The following is a 24,696-nucleotide window of genomic DNA, read 5'->3' on the forward strand; positions in this document are numbered from 1 at the left end:
TAACAACATTTCTTTTATTATTTAATACTGTAATTTATACAGATCCTATCACAGTTTCAAATATTAGTATAGCATTTGAATCTTAATTAAAATAAAAAAATAATTATGTGTCACATCTCGAGGAAAACAATAGGCAGGTAACCAATGTTATTTTACTATATTATTTAAAAAAAATTCCAAAACTTTAATATCACAAGATTTAAAATTAGATATAGTTGCTTCTCCATTATATTAAAACTAATTTCATATGGAAAGGACATTTTTATGTTATTTGGAGATAAGGATCATTTTTACTGTATTTTTGAATCATCTTGACTAATTCCAAATATAAAAAGCAATCCCGTCCAGCTGGTTTGCAGATTTCCCTGTGATCCAGAGGTACATCGCATTTAATACCAATATTGGCATCTAAAACAAACATAAAATGAACGAATGCTTCAAATATTCTTAACAGCATACAAAGTAAGTAAAGGGGACCCCGCAACACTCCTTATGGAAAAATGGCACCGGTTAAATTTAACGAAAGTTCGATCAATGATAGTTCTCAGTGCGTAGATTAAAAAAGTCCATTGGACCTAGGTCTGAAACACTATTATTCTGAAGCTACAGCCTTCTGAAGTTATTGGATTCAGGTGTTCGGCTTATCGTTTAAGTACACTAATAATCCACAGTCAAGTGAACGATAATATTTATTATTTAAATAACAGACAATACTCATTTCCTTGATGAATATTTGCGTGTTGGACACGAATTCGTGGTCAAAAATAGATGCATGTAGCTCTAGCAGCACATTTTCTATCGCACTTCTTCAGTTCTCTAAGGACTTTTCAGAGGTTTTCTGAAGACTAAAATAGGATACATCTAACGGAGGGTTAAACGTAAGCCGAGCACCTGAATCCAATAACTTCAGAAGGCTGTAGTTTCAAAATAATAGTTTTTCAGACCTAGATCCCATGGACTTTTTAATCTGCGCACTGAGAGATATCATTGGCCGAATTTTCGTTAAATTTGACTGCAGCCACTTTTCCATAAAAGAGACCAGAGTGTTGCGGGTCCTGTAAAAAAAATGGTATAATGCAAGTTTTCCGAACTAAACATTAAACAGTTCTGTAATATTACATTATTTTCTAAGCTTTTAGGCCATAATTTGGAAATTTTTCCTATACTACAGTGAATGAGCGTAAAAAATCAACTATTAGCTCCGATTTCGGTGAACCTCTATCAATGTTCATGAAAATTGGTGACTTGTTAGATGATACCTCAAGAAACAAAATTGATAAGGTGCCAACTTGCGCTTTTGCAAGTCTATAGAGGAACAACGTCTAAACAAAATTTATTATGTCAAGTTAAAATAAATCAATACTTTCTGAGTTATTACAGATCAAAGATTTTAATTTTTCGTGAAAAAATAGCATAGATAAAAAGCGGTTTTTCATAAATAGCTCAAAAACTACTACTTAAAAGTTTTTACATAAAAGTTATTCTTATCAAAATGAAAGCTAATACAAAATCGAATAAATTTCTTTCTTGAAAAACCTCTTAATATTAATTCAAAGTGAGTTATAGGTAAATATTTGAATGTAAATTTTTTTGGCGAGTACTCAAATCTAATTATTCAAGCTTAATTGATGGGAAAACGATGTATACTATAAAATATACTTACTGAACACTTGTCAAAGTACTCAGAAATACCTATCAAATAAGCTCCAGAAGGAGTTTGTGAATGAGGAGATGCTAGTACAGACGGCCCAATTAACTTAATTAATTAATTAATCAAAAAGAGAGAGCATGGCAACAAAGGCCGAAAAGATTTAACAGCGCACCTCAAAAACCACTACAAACAACGTCTAATTGGATAGTTTTTTTTATAAGCTTCGACTTAAACTTTTGACACAACTAATTCTAGCTTTCCCATTTTATTTTTTTTAAGATCTTGATGTTGTTCTGAAGCTATTTTCTTGTGGCATTTTTACAATTTTAACTATTTATAATGGGAAATAAGCCACAATATTATTAAAAAATGATTTTTATTAAATAAAAATCATTTTTTAATAATATTGTGGCTTATTTCCCATTATAAATAGTTAAAATTTAAGATCTTGGTCACGCCTCTTGTTTGCTACCCTTTAAACAGTTGTTTCTGAATGTTTTCTTATACTTTGTTTGGGCACCATCAGCTCTTCCTATTTTCTGATTTCTTTTTCAAAATTTTCAAGTTTTTTTTATGTTTCAGAATACCTAGACACCTTTTCTCTTGTCCTCTTCGATATTTTGATTTCATTGCCCCTCTGATTACAATTTACAGTCAGGCAACATATGCTGTTGAATCTCATTAATTATTATCTTACATAATATTACCTTAATTATGACTCTACACTTACGTATACCGATCTTGTTTAAAAGTGGTCTGAAACTTATAGACCAGGGCCCATCTGTAAAAATATTAGTACATTTGGACGTTGAGAGGTGACTCAAATTTTTTTGCAGAAATTGCTTGAAAATAAATCAAATAATAATATTTGAGTTATCCTCCCTCTCAAAAAGGTCCGGAACATTGTTTAAATAATCAAAATGTCAAAAATTGAAGGAAAAATTCGATATTTTTCTTCGTTTTTTGATTATAACTTTAAAAGTATTCATTTCCGAGAAAAGTTGTACTAACATAAAAGTTGCATAATTAAATTTCCTACAATATAGAATTGGTTAAAAATTTAAAAAATAGTCACCCTAGTTGCAAAATAGCAATAATTGCGAAAAAACCATACAAAAACAAGTATTCGCATTTTACGTTTTTAAACCATATATGCTACACTTAGGACCTTCATGTTTCACCCAGAAAAACTTTATGATACAGTAAAACAATACTGTAAATTTCATTAAGATCAGTTCAATAGATTTTGCAAAATAAATTTTGCAATCCGGCTTTCGTAAAAAAAATTCATTTTTTCAAAATGTTACAGGACCGAAAATAAAGCAAATAGCAAGTTGAAATCTTTTTTGCATATAGAAGTGTACTGTACCTTTCATTTGCAATTTTGAAAAATTAAAATCGATTAACACCACGGCGTCAGGAATTTTTTTAAATAAACATTAATTATTGGTGCTACGCGCAGGACAGCGGATAGTTTGCTCTGATTGGGCATTCCAATGACCTTTGATAATGATTAATACATTTTAATTTTTATTACATTTCGATATAAATAAATAAATTTGTTTATTGCAAAATAAAAACACCTACTCTATCCTTTGAAATAACACTTTTATTAGCAAAAACTTTCTTTGTTCATATATTTTAACTTAAATAATAAAAGTTTATTATTTTTAAACATATGCAATTGTTTAAACAATATTTCACAAACAATAATAAAATTAGTTTGATTTTTGTGGAATTAAAATATTAAAATACAACAAAATATAGAGTAAGAAAATAATATATTAGATAGAGATTGGAAGAAATTTTGGTGGAAATCAACTTGTGTGAATCGAACACCGCTGTCCTGCGCGTAGCACCAAAAATTATTGTTTATTTCAAAAATTTTCTGACGCCGTGCTAATTAATCGATTTTAATTATGAAAATTGCAAATGAAAGGTACAGTAAACTTCTATAAGTAAAAAAAAAATTCAACTTGCTATCTGCTTTATTTTCAGTCCTGTAACATTTTGAAAAAATGAATTTTTTTTGCGAAAGCTGGATTGCAAAATTTATTTTGCAAAATCTATTAAACCCATTTTAAAGAAATTTACAGTATTGTTTTACTGTATCATAGAGTTTTTCTGGGTGAAATATGAAGGTCCTAAGTGTAGCATAAATGGTTGAAAAACGTAAAATGCGAATACTTGTTTTTGTATGGTTTTTTCGCAATTATTGCTATTTTGCAACTAGGGTGACTATTTTTTAAATTTTTAACCGATTCTATATTGTAGGAAATTTAATTACGCAACTTTTATGTTAGTACAACTTTTCTCGGAAATGAATACTTTTAAAGTTATAATCAAAAAACGAAGAAAAAAATCGAATTTTTCCTTTAATTTTTGACATTTTGATTATTTAAACAATGTTCCGGACCTTTTTGAGAGGGAGAATAACTCAAATATTATTATTTGATTTATTTTCAAGCAATTTCTGCAAAAAAATTTGAGTCACCTCTCAACGTCCATCTCAAAACAGATGCGCCCTGGACTATTATGTTTCAGACCACTTTTTGTATATGAAATTTTGACTTTCTCGCTTTTGGAACAATGTCAATACATGGAATAAAACAAATAACCTTATACATTTTTGTTGTTGTACAGGTACCCCTCGTCTCACTAATTAAATAATGATTCCTGTGAAAAAGGTAACTTTCCAGATTGCCTAAAAGCTATTATTCCTCTTCATAAGGGTGGTGAAAAATCCAATGCCTGCAATTATAGACATACCTATTGCATTACTACCGGTACTCTCCGAAATTATTGAGATACTCATAAAAGCCCGACTTATGTCCTTTCTCGGTGAAAACATGTTATCACCAAATCAGTTCGGCTTTTTAAATAATAAATGTACCACTGATGCTATGTTTTCTGTACTACATGAGGTTTACCAAGCACTAGACAATAATCTTTATACCTACTGCCACTGTTCTGTGACTATGGAACAGCTTTTGATTATTTAAATCACGACATTTTGATATAAAATTTTAATATCTACGGAATTCGAGGTATTTCTTTGAATTGGTTCCAATCTTGCTTGGATAACAGAGAAAAATTGGTTAGAACAAATGATACTGACTCTAGTCTCAAAAACATTGTATGTATATGGAGTACCATAAGGTTCAGTATTGGGTTCTCTACTTTTTCTTAACCGTATAAATGACATCAGTAATTTAAAAATTGATGAAATTTTTTTTCTCTTTGCTGATGATACTAGTGTCACTTAGAGCAACTCTTCATGCAACTATAACTTCTGATATACTTATGATAAAAATCTGCTCTGACTCTAATTTACTCTCTTTCAACGTGGATAAGACAGTAGCATTATCCTATAAGAGCTATTCAACCCTTGCTTTTTAATAACAGCCAGATCAGTACCGTTGATTCTGTAAAATTTCTTGGTATTTTTTAGACAGCAATCTCAAATGGTATCTTCATATCGATTTGTTAAGTAACTCACCTCAGATTGCTATGCAATAAGATCTGTTTCGAAGGAAATCAATTTAGCATCTTCTAAAATAGCATATTTTTCTTTGTTCGAGTCTCATCTTCGATATGGTCTTCCTTTTTGGGGTTTTAGTACAGCTGCCCAATCTGATATTATTTTTAAATTACAAAAAAAAAGAGCAATACCATATCTGTTTGGCCTCAGAAGAATACACATTACAGAAGTTACTTCAAAGATCACGGAATTTTAATACTTCCATTTTTATATATTTTACAAACTGTTTGATTAATTCGCAAACACCTATGTAGATACATGTCTTTCCAGCAATGCCTAATCATGTCTACTTCACCAGAAAATCAACCTTTGATGTCTAGGTATTTACCGATCCCGATCACTGAGTTAGTAAAGAAATTTATATTATATTCCGCAAAAAAAAACTATATCACAACCACCATCTCAATTTACAACTTAAATCTGCAACATCTTTCCCCAAGTTCCGTAAAATTACAAAAGCCTATCTATCTAAAAGACCATATTATTCAGTGGAAGAGTTTCTTAATGAATAACAAAGAAATTACAGTACCTCTATGTACAAGTAACTAAAGTATTTTTATCTATATTTGGGTGTCATATGCAGCATGTACAGGATTTATATTAGCATTCAAAAATAAGAGCAATTCATATCGATTTAATTTTTAGTAACAGCCAGTTTTAGCCAGTGTAACAAAAATGAACTTCTGTTGGAGTGATATACTCCAACAGAAGTAATGAAAAAAAAAATGAAAAAATACTACTAAAGTGCAGTAGTACTGAAGAAAGGGGGATTAGAAGGGATAGAAGTAGAAGTGGGAAGAGACAGAGGCAAACTGAATAGAGTTGGCTAGCAAGAGATGCAAGAAAACCACTTGACACTCAAGGATGGATACGGCTCGTTTGCATGCCTGTCGAAGAACAGTAGCTCTATATAGATAGTAATGATGACTAAAAGATGAAATAATAAGATAAGAATAATGTACTGAAACTGAATGGAGATGAATAATGACTAAAAACGAACAAAATAAATAAAACTAACTAATCATGGGCGCCATGAAAATGATCTTCGATCATTTTCCCAGGTATCTTACACTGCTTTCCAATATTAAATATATTAAACCTGTAATAATGAACATAAAGGAATAATAAAATAATTGATATACAAAATAAGTAAATATTTATTAAAATAACTACTAGATTTTTAACAATCTCTGAGTTACACAAAGTGTATATCATGTGACTCTAAAATGACATAAGTTATACAAAAAGTTATATTTGAGATAATAATAATGTTACCTGTTACAAAACTTAAAGGTATAAGTACCTCTTACTAACATATAGGGTACAAAATTACATAAGTCTTCTACCAAATGGTTATAGTACGCCTGCTACGTACAACTGAATTGAAACCGACAAAGATGAAAATAATACAAATAAATAGGCCCAAGCCTCACTAAGGGAAAATACAATAATGAATAAATAAAGTTAAATATACAATTGACTAAAGTAGAAATGAAGTTGAGATAAATACCGACGATGACCTAAATTAACCGAACAAATGGAATAAAGCGAATAACAGTAAAATATTTGGGAAACAAGCAAGTAATATTACAAAATAAATTTACCCGAATTACATAAACCAATATCAAAGCAATAATAAAGTAATGAATGGGTTGCTTTTTTCTTTACTACAACAATAATAAAGTATTAAAAACCTAATTTTCTCTAGGCTTATTCCTGTGCACAAGAAGTTACCGTAGATACAAAGTTTGGGAACCAAATAATCTAATATACAAATATGTCATATTAAAAAAAAAACCAGAGGTAAACTAAATCTGGAAAAAAAATTAATTAACATAGCGCATTAAACCGAGAGTCTGAAATGTAAAAAAAAACCAATAGTTACTAAAACACACTAATTGTTTCCAAACGAATCCCAATGATTCCTAAAAAGGTTGCGGTTGCATCCTAGAAAATGATGCACCAGGATGGTGCGACCCATGACTCCTGTAGGCCCAGGTGCCAAGACGAAAACTGAGCTGGAACGCTCCCATAGCTTGCTCCCAATTAGACATACTCCCATGATGACACCTCAGTCAGCGATTTTCATATTATGAGTATTTCACGGTCACAATCGTGTCGTCAAAATCATAACAAAACAATTACGAGTTTATTTATAGATACGGAGAAATTATTGCAGAGATCATTCTTTATTCATTATTTAGACATCAAATAGTTAGAATATAGACTTTGTCCACGAACTCGTTACTGATATATTTAGTGTGGTAAATAAATACATGTTTGATAAATAGTGTTTTACAAGTCAACCCCCTCGTCGGGGGTAAACAACCCCAACCAGTATATGGCGATCCTGCCAGGATGTACATTATTTTCTCTGCCCTTCTTACTAAAGCACAAAAAAGAGCGGCAAGAAAAGAATAAGCCCAAAGCGACACCACAACACTTTAAAATAGGAGACCTAGTCCTGGTAAAAAGAGAAGAGAATGGTAAGTTTGATAGTCTTTATGTAGACCCCTTCACAATAACAGAGGTAAATAACGTTAAATGTAAAATTAAAATGGAAAACAATAAGATCAAGGAAATACATAAGAATAGACTATACGCTTACAGTCCAAGGACACAGTGAGTGAAAAGTGAAACGGGAACAATGTTGATATCGAAAAATTTTTTTCTCTTTGTGTTTACTTATTAGTTATAGGAAATAAATATTTAATTTTGTATTGGTTAAAACACAGTAATCAGTTGGTGACGCTGTCTAGAAAAATTTTCTTCTTTGTAAGAAGGGCAGAGAAAATAATGTACATCTCTCATAAAATTTTTCTTGTAAAGGATAGGGATGCACAGGATTTATATTTTGGCATTCAAAAATAAGAGCAATTCATATCGATTTAATTTTTAAAGGTCTTAAACAAATATTATTGTTTATAGTAAAATAACTGGGTGAGACTTATTTCACAATGTAGGCCAATCGGTTCGAGAACACCTCAGTCAGCGATTTTGATATTGAGTATTTTACGGTCACAATCGTGTCATCAAAATCATAACAAAACAATTACGAATTTATTTATAGATACGGAAAATGTATTGCAGAGATCATTCTTTATTCATCATTCATTATTTAAAAATCAAGTAGTTAGAATATAGACTTTGCCCACCAACTCGTTACTGATATATTTAGTGTGGTAAATAAATACATGTTTGATAAATAGTGTTTTACAAGTCAACCCCCTCGTCGTGGGTAAACAACCCCAACCACCATAAGCAGCTTAAACATATTAGTTCCTAAGGTTGTATTTTATTTGTTGTATGTTTAATTTACACCTTCAAAACCTTTAAAAAATTACTGGAACAGGAGTGTGCATTGTTACCCATACAAATTGTTTGCTAAATATTCTAAAAATTATTAAACTTGTTTGTTTATTTATACATACCTGCAGATTCGTATGCGACGATCTTCAGAAAAACAACACTCATCAAAGTAAAAGATGTTTCTATAAAGCTAAATATATCGATTGTCGGTTTTTGTTGTTTTATAAGTTCAACAAAACGTCTGTGTAGGTCCAATACGAAATCGCAATCTAAGAACAAAAATTATATTACTAAATGACACTTTATTTACAGAATTTGTTTTGTTTCTAATGTAATGTTTGATAAATGAATGAATGAATGATGTGTAGCTAAAACTAGTTCAATTCGCAGTGTGCGAGTTTGAGAAAAATGAATAGTGCGCAATTTTTGCTATATGAACTAGCCATCGGTAATAGGTAACTTGCATAAAATTTTAAATCCTAAAAAAATACTATAAATCACAACAGAATATAATTTAAAACATATCAAAGAAAAAAAGTTTTTTTGTCTTTCGTTTGGGCCATAAAGACGATTAAAATAGAGAGAAAATTCAAATTATAGCAGGCAGCCCAAAACGCGCCCCATTGGTCGTGACGTCATATCATTATAGTATTTGATGTCCTCGCCATTAATTCATTAGGTTTGGCATTCGTTATGACACTCAGTTTTATAAATATTTTGATAGTTGCTATTTCTGACTAATATTTTAGTGTTTTTGTTAAGACATATATACTCACGGATAAAAATATTGCATATATACATGTGGAATGAAAATTTTTGTGCTGCTATCCTTAGCCCCCCTGTATATCATAGGAATGGGATTTCTTTTACGATGCAATGTTTTGAAGTATCACATAAATGCTATAATCGGATTTAAATCTGATACTGGCCTGTATTTAAAATTTTTAAATTGAATCTTATCAAGATAAGTATTCACTATACTAGCGACATGAAGACGGGCATTAGCAACAATAAATATGTCATATCCAATATGGCTTTTGAATGGTAAAACATGTTCTTCTGAAATGTTTTCAATGTATGTACCGGGTGTTCCAATAAGAATGGCTCTCGGCCATATCTCAGGAACCGTTTACAGCTTTGAGAAAAAAAAATTTACAACAAAAGTTGCCTCGGGAAAAGCCTAAAAATTATTTTCATAATTGTGGGTCCACCGTTAGAGGGCGTAATTGAATATCAAAAATTAAAAAATCTAAATTTTACAAAATTTTCCTATTGAAGGGGCACGGGAAATTCGATCATCGTATTCTTCATAAAATTCTGCGCATATTTGATTTCACAATTTTAAGTCTACCTTTGCAAATAAAAGGTGGGGGTGAGTGGTAACCTTGTTATGAAAAAATGGCTGTAAGTCCGGTTCGGATACATCAAATTTTGCAATCTTGGTCTTGTTGAAAACAGATCTTTTTCGTCAATGTAGCCTAATAAGTAATATGCCAGCTAGAAGGCGTTATTTCATTTTTTTTTTCAGAAATCTAGTTTTCTTTGGAAAATATTGTATTATAAAATTATAATCATTTAGCAATAGAATAGCGAAAACCGCATGTCGATATCTTTTTTCTATCTCGAGATATCTTCAGAAACGTGTAAATTTTAAATATAACTGTTATTACTGTCACCGGTAAACTAAGTTAAGGAAAAGTAGTGTGCTATGGAAAAAAACAAAGAAACATTTTCCAGATGTCAACGTATATAAATACAATTATTTAAAACAACAATAAGACAAACAACACCATAAAATATAACAAAGAAATAAAAACAACTATTTAGTGACGACCTAAATGTTCAAATTGTTGCCCATCATTTTCGATGCAATCATTTACTACACTACTACTACAACATTACTCGGGAAAACATGATCCAGATAATACGAAAGGCCATTCAAAGCATTTCGAGAGCAGATTGCAGTTCAATCTACTCTTGAAAGAGTAAATGCTTGCATCGAAAAGGCAACAATTTGAACATTTAGGTCGCCACTAAAATAGTTGTTTTTATTTCTTTGTTATATTTTATAGTGTTGTTTGTTTTATTGTTGTTTTAATTAATAGGGATTTTCAACGCTTCGGAGGCTAGAAACAAATAAGAAGCGTTGAAAAAGGTATCGACATGCGGTTTTCGCTATTCTGTTGCTAATTTAATCCAATTTTATAATACAGGAATAAAAATGCATACTTAAATTTAAATTTTCCAAAGAAAATTAGATTTATGAAAAAAATTAAATAACGCCTCCTAGCTGGCATATTACTTATTAGGCTGGTTCGAAATTATAACTCTTACATTGATGAGAAAGATCTGTATTCAACAATACCAAGTTTGCAACATTCGATTTAGCAGAACCGGACTTACAGCTATTTTTTCATAACAAGGTTCCCACTCACCCCCACCATTTTTTGGCAAAGGTAGTGCAAACTTGTGAAATCAAATATGCGTAGAATTTTATGAAGAATACGATGATTGAATTTCCAGTGACCCTTCATTAGGAAAATTTTGTAAAATTTAGATTTTTTATTTTTGATATTCAATAACGCCCTCTAGCGGTGGACCCATAATTATGAAAATAATTTCCAGGCTTTTCCCGAGACAAGTTTTGTTATATTTTTTTTTTCTCAACGCTGTACTATAAACGGTTCCTGAGATATGGTCGAGAGCCATTCTTATTGGGACACCCGGTACATATCAGTTGGCATTCGCTAAATTACCTTCACGTGTTCGGTATGTCCTTTCAAAGCAATACCAACCACCAAAACTAACGCTCTGCATGAGGTTACAACTTACATACTGTTCGCCAACTCTTCTGTAGACGAAGTTTTGTAAATGTTGCTTCCATATGGTGAACGGTATGCCAGATGTAACCTCATACAGAGTATTAATTTTGATGTAGGTGGCATAGTGCTATTGAGTGGTATTTCTTGGAAAGAAGATACTACCGAACTTGTGGAGGTGATTGGGTGAATAATAGCTACTATGTATGTACATTAAACACATTTTAGAAGATCATATTTTGCCATTTGCCATCCTTATTGGATAACAAATTTGTATTAATGCACCATGACGCAGGTCTTCATGTCGGTAGAATAGTGAATACTTACCTTGATGAGATTCATTTTAAAAATTATATTGGCCACCATATAGCCCATATTAAATTTAAATCCGATTATGCCATTTATATGATACATTAAAACATCGCATTCTGAAAGAAAATCCTATTTCTATGACACTGGGGGCAGCACAAAAAAATTTATTTCACACGTTAATTTCAAAATATGCAATATTTTTGTCAGTGAGTGTATATTATTACAATGACTTAGGTACGATAAATGTCATTATAAAATATAATGATGTGACGTCACAAGTGTTCGCGCGCCTTTTGGGTCGTTTACCTTTGAAATGGTTTAAATACACAGAAGATTTTAAATTGATACTTCTAAGTTATTATGAGTTTTTAAGGCGTGAAATTTTGGAAATCTCATTTTTAAACAAAACTGAACATTATTATGTAATAAAAAAATGTGCAAGTTCCCTATTATGGGTAGATCGTTTTTCCTCTCACTTCCACTTGATACAGCTTTCTCATCATCTTCGGCTTCATGAACTGCACCGATGAAGTGGTGGATCTACGGGGCGGCGAGGGAGGGGGAATAGGGGGAATTTCTTTCCCAAAGATTCGAAGATCTAATACAAGTTTCTTACACCATAGACGGACAAATTCAACCCAATAAACCAGCTACTTAGGAAATTATAAGTGAACCTAATGATAATGAATATGTTATTATTTATGTAGGTAGTTTGGGTTTACATTATTTTTTGTCTTTCGGTTGGTGTCGCATTGAAAGTCTCCCCCTCCCCAAGGCAAGTTCCTGCAAAGGACCCCTCAGAAACCTTATGGGAAATGGCTCTCTGTCAAATGCTCTGAAACTTTGGGTTTTGGTAGTCCTTGATGTGTAGAACAAAAGACTGAATGGGCGCGTAGCTCCAAAAAATCATGATTTTAAGATATAAGCCTCTGAAGTTATAGGTACAGTGAGGACGTTGGAGTTGGAATAATTTCATTTTCTGGAGAATGGGCGGCTCTGGAGATAAATTACAAATCAGGTCCATTTTTATTTGTAAATTATAATTTTTTGGCATATACAGCGTGTCTACTTAAGTTGGAAACATATGGAAAACTTTTTTATTATTGATTTTACGAAAAAAAGTTATCCTTTATAAAAAGTTCTGCATGCCCCAAAACCTAAAATTCAATCATCAGATATCAAATTTTCTCAATATTATACGAGGTATGTCAAAAAATATGAATTTCGGTCAAGGGTAAAGTACCTTTATTTCTCTCAATATCGAAAATTCTTATGATAAAAAGTTGTTTGGAATTGAAAACTAAGATCAAATATGCAATTACATGCTTCTAATTAAAAAAAAAAATTTTTTTCTCAAATTTATGGATACCCAACATCGTTTTTAATTATTACAAATATGATAACTCGTTTATTATTCATTTTACGAAAAAAAGTTATTCTTCATAAAAAGCTTTGCATGGTCTAAAATCTAAGACACAACCATGATATATCAACTTTTATTAATTTTATACGAGGTGTGTCAAAAAATATGAAATTCGCTCAAGATTATAGTACTTTTATATTTCACAATATTTCAATTAGAAAGATGTAATTGCATACTGAAACATAGTTTTTAATTCTAAACATCTTTTTTAATAACCGCTTTCAATATTGTGAAAAATAAAGGTACTTTACTCTTGAGTGAAATTCATATTTTTTGACATACCTCGTATAAAATTAATAAAATGTGACATCTGATGGTTGCATCTGCGGTCTTAGGACATAGAGAGCTTTTTATATAGAATACATTTTTTTCGTAAAAGTAATAATAAAAGAGTTATTGTATGTGAAATAAATAAAAACGAAGTTAGTATGAATAAAATTGAGAAAAATTTGGAAAATATTTTTTTCCAATTAAAAGCATGTAATTGCATATTTGCTCTTAGTTTTTATTTCCAAACAACTTTTGATCATAAGAATTTTCGATATTGAGAGAAATAAAGGTACTTTACTCTTGAACAAAGTTCATATTTTTTCACATACCTCGTATAATATTGACAAAATTTGATATATGATGATAGAATCTTAGGTTTTAGAGCATGCAGAACTTTTTATAAAGAATAACTTTTTTTCATAAAATGAATAACAAAAAAGTTTCCCATATGTTTCCAACTTAAGTAGACACGCTGTATATCATACTAGTGACGAAATATATCATACACGAAAGGGATCGTGTGATAGCTCATTTGAAAGGTTATTTAATTCTCTATTCACTTATATAAACATTAACATAATTATTTATACAGGGTGCCCAATTTTTTTTAATTAAATGAATTGAGACAAAAAGAAGAATGTATATAATTTATTTAATTCGAAATATATTTTACTACTGTCAGAAAACAGAAAAAATGGTAATTTGAAAAATAAACATTGCTTTTCGCTTAAATTAAATGTTCAAACTGCTAAGAGGCAGGTGTTTGGCAGCTTTAATATTGAATTTAAGCGAAAAACAATATTTATTTATCAAATAAACATTTTTTCCTGTTTTCGGACAACAGTAAAATGTATTTCGAATTCAATAAATTATATACACTCTTATTTTTGTCTCAATTAATTTAATTCAAAAAAAATTTGGGCACACTGTATAAAAAATTATGTTAATGTTTATATTAGCGAATAGAGAATTAAATAACCTTTCAAATGAGCTATCACACGACCCCTTTCGCTTATATTAAATGTTCAAACTGCTAAAGCCTGGGTTTCCTCAAAAGCGGCACCGACAAAGAGCGATCGTAGCACTGCGATGAATTACGTCAGATTACGGTAAAAAATTCAAGGTTCTTCACTGGGGCAATGGAATGTGCAAGCTCAGCAAGCGGTGGCTTCCAACGCACCCTTGGAAACCAAAGCTATTATTTTGCATGGTACAGTTTTTTATGATGTCATTCATCGCAGTGTTACGATCGGAGGTTGTCGGCACCGCTTTCGAGGAAACCAGCGCTTTAGAGGCAGGTAGATGGCAGCTTTAATATTGAATATAAGCGAAAAACAATATTTACTTATCAAATAAATATCTTTTTCTGGTTTCTGATTTGTAATTTATCTCCAGAGTCGCCCATTCTTGAGAAAATGAATTTATTCCAACTCAAACGTCCTCACTGTACCTATAACTTCAGAGGCTTATATCTTAAAACCATGATTTTTTAGAGCTATGCGCCCATTGAGTCTTATGTTCTACACATCAAGGACTACCAGAACCCAAAGTTTCAGAGCATTTGACAGGGAGCCATTTTCCCATAAGGTTTCTGCGGGGTCCTTTGCAGGAATCCTCACTGGCTTGAAGGGACCCTTCGAATAGTCAATTCAGACGTCATGTACTGTAGAATTGACGGATACCTGAAGAGATATTTCATATCGTTCTTAAGATCAATTATCTCAATTTTCATTTCAGGGGTTTAGGGTCATACGAACGTAACTATTTTTTTTATTTTCTGCATTTTTGTGTACAGATATATCGGGGGTTGAGAGTTACACTCAGATACGCATGGGACGATTTAGTAATAGGCTAGTTCTTGTTGCCATAACAACAGAATCAAAATTACAATCTTAATCGCCAGTCTTCTAGCAACTACTATGACTTTAAAGAGTATCTGTACGGTATCAATTTTCTTCTTCTTCTTATAATAGGCCTCTTGGCCTGTTCCTTACCGATTTTGAGCTTGTATTCGTAGCTGTGATGTTGACTGCCAGCTATCTCGCCACCTTTTAAAGGGCCTTCCTATTGGTCTTTTGCCTGTTGGCTTCGAATCCCTGGCTATACGGGTTATTCTCTCGCTGTCCATTCTCGTCACATGCTGATTCCACTCTCGTCGTCTCTGTCTTCCCCACCGTACTATATCCTGTATGTTACAGATATCTCTTATTCTGTCGTTCAGTATTCTGTCTCTCAATGTTTTCCCAGTTATTGACCTCAGCGTTCTCATTTCTGATGTTCCCAGTATCCTCTTGGTTTCTGCTGTGTCACATCTTGTTTCTATCGCGTACGTCATGATCGGTCTTATACATGATTTGTATATGCGTACTTTCCCTTCCAGCCTCATATCTTTGTTTCTCCAGATGACATCACTCAGACATCCTGACACGTAATTGGCTTTATTTGCTTGCTTTCGGACGCTCTCTTTAACATCTCCATAACTACATATTTCGATTCCCAGATATTGGAATCTCGAGATTTGTTCAATTAGTTCGTTGTTAATTACTAATTTGCATCTTATGGGTTCCCTTGACACTACCAGGGATTTTGTCTTGGCTGTTGATATTTTCATGTTGTAGTTCTTCGCCACTGTATTGAAAGTTTGTGCCATTCGCTGTAGGTTATCCTCGTTATCGGAGATTAAGATTGCGTCGTCAGCATAACAGAGGATTTTTATTTGTTTTCCGCCATCTTATATCCTTTTCCAGTACCTTTAATGTTTTCTATGATTTTGTCCATGACTAAATAAATTAAAAAGCAATGGGCTCATGCTATCCCCTTGTCTGATTCCCGAGTTGAGGTCTACTTCCGATGTTAGTTCATTCTCGACTTTTATTCTGGTTATACCACAAAAATGTTCTGGTTATGCACTTTGTGGTGTATACCACAAAACAAGGTATTAATTTTAAATTGGTTAATTAACCAATAAATAAATAAAAAAAAGTCCTGACAATTCTTACTAAACCCGTCCTTGTCTATCTGAATCTGAGGTTTCCAGTAATCCACGCAGGAAAAACTAAGTGGAGAAGTTCTCATGCCCTACAAGGCGCATCCAAATGACTAATAGGAAACGTTCTATAGATACATGGAACCATAGGATAGGTGTGAATAGGGTAAAACCAAATAAACCATCTGCGGATTACTTGATAACATAACATACTGGGACCGTGCAAGTTCGGAAAAGCGACACCTGGTTTCTACGTTCTGCACTTTTATTCGCACTTTTAATTATATTGGCCAGTCATATGGTTCTGGTTGCTGGATAATTGTCAAGGCCATAGTCCAAAAAAAAAATAAGAAGAAGAAAAAATAAGATTTAGGTTATGTTATTAAAACGTAAATAATTGTACCTATGTAGTAAATAAAATTAGTTATTAAAATGCAGTACTGCAAGCAAAATACAATTAATTAAATTTACCTTTATATAATAATTGCATATCACATCAATATTGTGGAGCAATATATAATTTTTCTTCTTAAATGACAATAGGTATGAAATGTACGTCAATTTGACAATTTCAATTGACAATATGAATTATTTAAGAAAGTTGCAATTTATCTCCGCTCTTCGCGCACGATCGTTTCGCGTATCCCTTCCAAGTACTTGCACACCGCGAATAGGCTATATTATAATAACTGTAAAAGTATTAAACATAAACATGATCCACATACGTATGCCCAAAAATAAAATGCAGAAGAACACCAGGGCCGCATCTACCATTTGTGCTAAGTGTGCATCGCACACGGGCGGACAACAATAGGGGCGGCCAAAAGCAGACCACTGATGATAATACTTTTTTAAAACGAAAATAAATTCAAATAATTAAATTGTAATGATTCAGATAATTCTGTAAACTATTATTATTATTACCTGATAATACTAAAATGAGTTTCATTTATCATTTTTTATAGTTCTTTTTTTTAATCCTAATCTAAACAAAAATATCAGAAAATATTATTTATTGTATACATTGCCCTTTTGCAAGTATGGTCATAAAGCATTTCCGGGAATACTTTTCATTCAAAGCGGCTGGCGGCTTTCGGACTTTTAGATATTTTCTCGTCCCTGTGTGGAGGCGGGCCGCTCAAGTAGAATACCTCCACAGCTTCTCCTGCTCATCGTAAAAGGCAACAAATTGGAGCAGCTGTCCGCTCTCCTCTAGCCAAGCTCCTAACCTGTCCCAGTGTGATAGTTAATACTCCCAACGACACCCACCCCTACCCATCATAGGTACACGTCCCGATACCCAAACCTATACCCGAGGAGAAAATCTCTGAAACCACTGGAGGAAACCACTTAAAACAAACGGATATGCATAGAGATGACGGCTATGTATCATCCTAATATACCGCCACCCCAACCTCAAGGTGTAACACCATCATGCCGAAGGGGTGATGGCCTAGGGGTAATATAGTGGGTTACAAGCGATTCCTAAGGGAGATGGCGAACCCGAGTGGAAAATAGCCTTGGAGGGGCAAGGGCGCACTACCCCACTGAACCGATCAGCACGACCCAACTCGTGGGAAGAAAAATGGGACAAAAAAAGAAAACAATAAAGGCGGAAGAGAGAGCAGCGGCGGCGAAAGAGAAAACAAAAGAGGAAGGGAAAAAGGAAGGGACGAAACTCGAGGGGAGAAAAGCTGGAGGCGAGAAGTGGAAGAAAAGAAATAAATCGGATCTAGAACCAGTGCAATCAAAAGCAATGGAAAAGACAGAGAAGATAAGGGGGAAAAGAGGGAAGGAAGAGAGAAACAGCAAACCAAGAGAGAGGAAGAAAGAAAGAGAACAGGAAGAGAAAAAGAGGGAGAAGAGAACAGACAGACAGACATTTCATTTATTAAAAATAATAGGTGAAAATAGTTTCTATCTTTGTGGAATCGGTACTCACCGGAAGGACAGCATACGTTCAGATACAATTAGCGTCTCTTTGGAAAGACAATGAAGTCGACTTTTCAAAGTAACAAGACATTTACTCAACACATTACTTCTGCTCATTTCTTTAAATACTAGTATAAGGTACATTTTTCTAAAGTGTTGAGGGCGGCAAATATTAAGTTGCACACAGGTGGCCAATACCTTAGCGGCGGCCCTGATGAATACCTACACAATGCTCAATCGGAAAATCACTAGAGAGCTGCACCACAAGTGACTCATCATAATGGTGTTGCGACGGCTGCACTCTCAAATCCTGAGGTGTAGCACTATCGTGTCTAGTTTCGGCAAAACTTACTACTGCCACCAGAAGACACAATGTCGCATTGATACAAGAGACCTGGACCTCGATTTTTGACCCTTCGCTTCGTTATCAATCATTCGCTATCTGTACACTAAACAGATACGAAGCGAATACGTTCGATAACGAAGCGAAGGGTCAAAAATCGAGCTCTTGGGTATTTATTATATACTAAGGATTTCCACAGTTTTCACTGTATTCCTTCACTCAACCGTTCTCTTCAGTTCTGTCTATTTGCCAGTCCCCTTCCTGCAGATTTCTTTTCTATTGCTTCGTCCATTTTATCTCTGAAAGATCTTCGGGGTCTGCCTATCTTCCTTCTTCCTATCGGGCTCCAATCTGTTATTCTGTTTAAACAACGATTTTGGTCTGCTCTTCTGACATGTCAGTACCAGGTTAATCTCTTCTGTTCGATGAAGTCTATTATACCCGAGTCCATTCCCATTCTTTTCTTAATCTCTATGTTATTTATTCTATCTCTTCTTGTTACCCTGCAGCTTCTTCTTTGAGAAACAGGTATACCCATTCCTTCGAACTTTCCTTTCCATGGTTTCAGGGTTTTTTACAAGAATATTTTGAACAGGGTAGGGGATGTGGAGCAGCCCTGTAGTAGTCCCTTTGTCGTCTTAAATGGACTGCATATTCTATTGCCCGTTTTGATAGCTAGGTACTTTGCTATTATTGTACAGTGCTTTTACTGCTTTTATTAATATTTGTAGAACTTTGATGTCTTCCATTGCTTCCCATAGCTTGGTTCTAGGTATCGAGTCATATGCCTTCTTAAGATCGTCAAAAGCCAGATGGACGGATCTATTTTTGGCCATTCTTTTTTCTATTAGTTGTTCGACCGTGTAACCTAGGTGTACCAGGGTAGAATAAAATATTGATCGGGTATTAGCTGAAAGCTTCCACATAGCAGATCTACAAAAATTTCGAGGACTTGTATAATAATTAATAGAATATATACAATATTCTAATTGGCTACAGCACGACCAGTGTAGCACAAACGGGTTTCCAAACAAGAATAAAAATCGGCTAGATCCGCAACAAATTATTCTCGATGGTAAAAAACTGCTAAAGTTTTCTCTAAAGTTTACTTTTTTAATTATTTTTTCAAATTTCTTTATAAACAAAAGTGTCTTTAATCGAGTAATTCAGTTGTATGATGAGGATGAGAAAATAGTACACCTAGTAATAACTCCATAATACCACTTTATGGAGTACCTACCTACTACTAATGCACAATATGTTGCCTATATTAAGACACTAGTGGTTATTTTTATTGTATTCCCCTTAGAGTAGGGAGAATTTTACACTTTAGGGAAGTGTAAAATTCTCCCAAAATTCTCCCTACTCTAAGGTATTCCCTGAACGAAATTTTGAGTAAAAACACAAATGAAACAAATAAAAGAGTTGCGATAGTTTTCGTAGGGAGGGTCGATATATACAATCAGTTGATTAATTCAACAATATATATGAATGTATACTTACTTCTTTGTACTTCAAGCAACTCAACACTTCTTCGTAACAAGGGCAAAGTAAAATCGGCTAAGGTAGACCCTTTATGCGGTACGCTGTACCACATTATTGCTTTAGAGTGGTTAAATATGTCCCTAATTTTACTAGACTCGGCACTGTCAAAAGCTAGAAACATAATTATATAATTAAAATACTTAGATACAGTACAGCTGGCTGTTATTTCCAGTAATATATGGTCAAAGAACGAAATAGTTGTCAGTGATTCATTTCGAAGTTCGTGTATTATTACGGAATTTGAGGAGAAAGGGGAGTAATTTCAGTGACGTATAAAATTATACTATAGTTTTGCGTGTATAATTTTATAATTATACTATTATTTTAGTAACCAATAAGAAACATGTCATGCAACAATTCACTGCTAACTATTTCGTTCTTTGAGTATAAAAAGTCGCGATCAATGTTTTTATTTTAAATGAAACACTAATAAATATTATTGTATTTTTTTCTTCTGTGTAACATATTATCGGGTAACGCACTCTATCGTCTACACACGGAGCGATGGATCTATAGGGTGTATCAAAAAGGTAGGACATAAATTAAATTACATATTTTGGGACCAAAAATAGTTCGATTGAATCTAACTTACAGCTTTTTAAAGTTACAAAATTAAAATCGATTTTTTCCAATAAACGCATAAATTCCAAGTAACGCATAAACTCATTATTTGGTAAACCGGCGAGTTTTAAGAAAAATCCCGAAACAGGTCGATTTTTATTTTTAAATTTCGATTTTTTGGCATATACTTCATACTAGTGACGTCATCCCTCTGGGCCTGATGACGTAATCGATGATTTTTTTAAATGAAAATATGTCATGTGACAGCTCATTTGAAAGGGTATTCAATTCTCTATTCACTAATATAAACATTAACATAATTATTTGCACAGGATGTTTAAAAAAAAATTTAATTAAATTGAGACAAAAAGAAGAATGTAAGTAATTTGTTTAAAACAAAATAGCTTTTACTGTTGTCAGAAAACAGGAAAAAACTACCTTGTTGAGTATTTCGCCACTCTGTTATGCTTTATTTTTCCAACTTAAAAAGCTCAAACGATAAATAATTTCGAATTTTATTTCCTGACTTATTAGACTTTTGATTAATAGATGGTGCTAGTAGCATCTTTGGTAATTATTTTGATAATTACCCGGAAAGGATGAAAGGATTTGATTTCAGTTCAGTGCCTCTACCCAGGTGCTCCGATGAGGAAACGGTTATCCCGAAATACGTATAAGCACATAGTAGAGGCTCTGTACTAAATCTGAACCATCTTTTGTTATTTTCTTTTAATTATATTTCCGTTTATATTACTGAATAGAGAATTGAATACCCTTTCAAATGAGCTATCACACGACCCATATTCTTATTAAAAAAAATCATCGATTATGTCATCACGCCCCGATTGATGACGTCACTAGTATGAAATATATGCCAAAAAATCGTAATTTAAAAATAAAGATCTACCTGTTTCAGGATTTTTCCTTAAAGTTGCCAGTTTTCGAAATAATGAGTTTATGCGTTACTTTATGGACGCACTGTATATGGAAAACTATTTGTGATTTTACATTGAAAATGGACATGTGGCTTTTATTGTAGGAACATTTAATCTTATATTTACAAATATTTGGTGGATTTTAAAAACGTTCAAAATATCTCTTCAAAAACTCGCTTTCAAAAAAGTACTAAGAGGCAAAAAGTTTTAAAAATATTGTGTTTCAGTAAGGTATCAAAATATCTCTTCAAAAACTCGCTTTCAAAAAAGTACTAAGAGGCAAAAAGTTTTAAAAATATTGTGTTTCAGTAATGGTACCACGATAATAATTTAATTGTACACAAACATTTAGGGAGAGGGGGGTTAAGGGAACAAAACACCCATAAAATGTTAATGGGGTGCACAAATTTCACTGTTATTTTTTAAAGATGTTCCTGCCATAAAAAAGCCACCTGTCTATTTTCAATATAAAATCTTTAACAGTTTTCGATATATTGGCCAAAATCGATGTTCACTTTGTAACTTCAAAGTGCTGTAACTTTTTTTTATGTGCACATCAAGTAAGTTAGGTTCACTGCTCGAACCATTTCTGGTTACTGTAGCTTAGAGTAGTTATTAGTAATAAACCTACTAGGAGTTGATAGTCATTGGACTAAACTCCTCTCACATTTAGTTCGTTTAACAGAAATGCTTAGTGTTACTTAGTGATGTAACAGATTGTATTTTAAAACAAATAATAAAATCGGCTCCTTATTTTGGTAACAATTTTTTGCTAATGCACGATAATGCATGACATCACGTCCACGAACTGTAACCGAATATTTACAACAGCTAAATCTTCGTACTTTGAATTAGCCATCGCATAATCCAGATCTTAACCGTATCGAATATTTGTGCGACATAATTGGCAGAAGACTACGATAGCGTTTGCCACCTCCTCGAACCTTACAAGAGATAGAAACAGTAGCTCTTGAGATTTGGAATGATATTGATCAAGGCCAAATAGCATACCTAGCATAACAAAGTGTCAAAAAAGCTTGAGGCTATAATTAAGTTTTAATTTAAATATTTTATATATGCTAGAACATTCCACAGGGTGTTCCGAATTTTAATAAAAAAACAGTATGATTGTTACACCCGGTATAAAATGACATTTACCTGTATAGCAACAATATTATTATATCGATTTTCTTAAATAATAAGGCTATAATATACTAAAAAAATCACTCAAATCGGACAACAGGTTTAGGAAATTCGAGACCTCTAAGGTGTACAATGCAGCGAGTGAGTCGAGTTTTTTGCTCTCAAGTGTAGTGTAATGTTTTTTGTAACTTAAATCTCAACATAGAAAGAGAGCACATCTACCGACGGCAGAAAAAGCAGCAACTTCAGGGATGATACAACATTTTTTGTCGAATCCTTGGAAGAATTGACGCAGCTGCTAGATAGAACATTAACAAAAATTATGATCATATGTAGAAGAAATAACAACCAGCCAGAAATTGTCAGAATCAATGACATCGAAGTAGTAAATGAAAAGTCAGAATAAAAAATACTTTTCAAGAGTTATACTTTGTACATATTAAAATTTTACTTACTAGTAAGCATCATCTGTTTAATGTAGAGTCCTCCTTTGGAATGTCCAACCCATACAATAGGGTGTTTTCCTACACCGATTTTGACCAATTCTTCGATCATTTCATTACTTCGTTCGATCAAATTGGTTCTAAAACAAAAATGGTTTATTGCATCACAACAATATGATATCTATTGATTAATATTTTAAATGTTACATAAAAAGAAAAGGTACTTGATGCATTACATTGATTTATTTGATATGTCTAATCCTAGATTCAAGAACGATTCGAAATTAATTTGCATTCTTCATTTTAGCCTATGGACATCTACTTTTCCGTGCGGTTATTACGTTGCATGATGGTTTTAGCATTTGCTCGTAACATACATATTGTAAAAATACTCAAGTTACCGTTGTCCATGAATATTTGTCCAATGAGAAAAATGTGTTTAAAATGGTTATCTGGTATGCTAGCATGCAAAAACAGCATGTGGACTATTCAAAGTGTTGTATGCAACTATATATTAGTACAATAAACAGGTGTCTTTGGAAAGGGCGACTACGAACTCCCCCACGCTACCTAGATTTTAATGGGTTCAGTTTTATAGTATAATTAAAAGCGACTACGAACTGCCCCACGCTACCTAGGTACTTAGATAATATTTTTGTGAACATATATAGTTTTTGTTTTACTTTATTGTATTCAAAAAGGAACCCAATTCCCAAAGCATGAGCAAAAATTTTAAATGATTAAATAATGAAACTATAACAATATAATCGAATAAAATTTATTTATAAATCTACATTAACTTATATATGCAATAACAAAAACTACAGTTAAACAATAACAATGCTTAATTCTAATGTCTGATTAGTGATTAAAATAAGTAAGAGTGAACACTATATTTTAGATTTTAAAAGTTAGCTGCATAATAATTGCAAACTGACTTAATGAAGTCTAATTTAGTAATGTTTTGATTAACGTAATATTCATTTAGCCTATTTTCAATAAAATCACCTTTTCTTTTTGCCGTTTTATCAAGTTTTTTTTCGAATCTATGTGCAGTTCTAATTTTCACATATCTACTTGAAAATTTAACAAAATGTCTGTAAATTTAAATATGTCAGGATGCGATTTATAAAAACATTCGTTAAATTTCGAGTGAAATGATTCACATGCGTTTGTAGTAAATATAAGAGATGATGAATTTGAAGCCCACATGTAAGGCGGAAATGTTGAATCTTCCGTTATATAATTATCAACTAGGTAATCACAACATTGCAAAACTCTGTCATCTTCTGGCATAATATTAAAAAGTTCATCAGAATAAAAGTCACCAACATCATTTGGATCTAAATAAGGAATGCCGAAAAATAATTTTAAATATTTTCCAATAACAGTTTGATTTTTATATTCCGATGACAAACCTAAATTTTGAATTTTTCGGTACCAATTTCGTGTTAAATGGCAACAAAAAATAATAATGTCGGGC

General features: G+C 32.6%; 1 protein-coding gene across 3 annotated transcripts in view; it reads right to left on the reverse strand.

Annotated features, from left to right (window-relative positions):
* Positions 1–24,696, reverse strand: part of LOC114324739 (protein SERAC1) — a 116,390-nt gene continuing 91,694 nt past the window's right edge. For all 3 annotated transcript variants that reach the window (XM_050656111.1, XM_050656101.1, XM_050656106.1), the window contains 4 exons: positions 23,226–23,353; positions 20,090–20,242; positions 8,624–8,770; positions 1–408 (listed from right to left, as the gene is read on the reverse strand). In XM_050656111.1, the coding sequence (XP_050512068.1) occupies positions 263–408; positions 8,624–8,770; positions 20,090–20,242; positions 23,226–23,353 (574 nt within the window). In that variant the 3' untranslated portion in view covers positions 1–262. The remainder of the gene's footprint in view (positions 409–8,623; positions 8,771–20,089; positions 20,243–23,225; positions 23,354–24,696) is intronic.

The sequence above is a fragment of the Diabrotica virgifera genome, chromosome 1, assembly GCF_917563875.1.
Source record: "Diabrotica virgifera virgifera chromosome 1, PGI_DIABVI_V3a".
In the NCBI taxonomy this organism is placed as follows: domain Eukaryota; kingdom Metazoa; phylum Arthropoda; class Insecta; order Coleoptera; family Chrysomelidae; genus Diabrotica; species Diabrotica virgifera.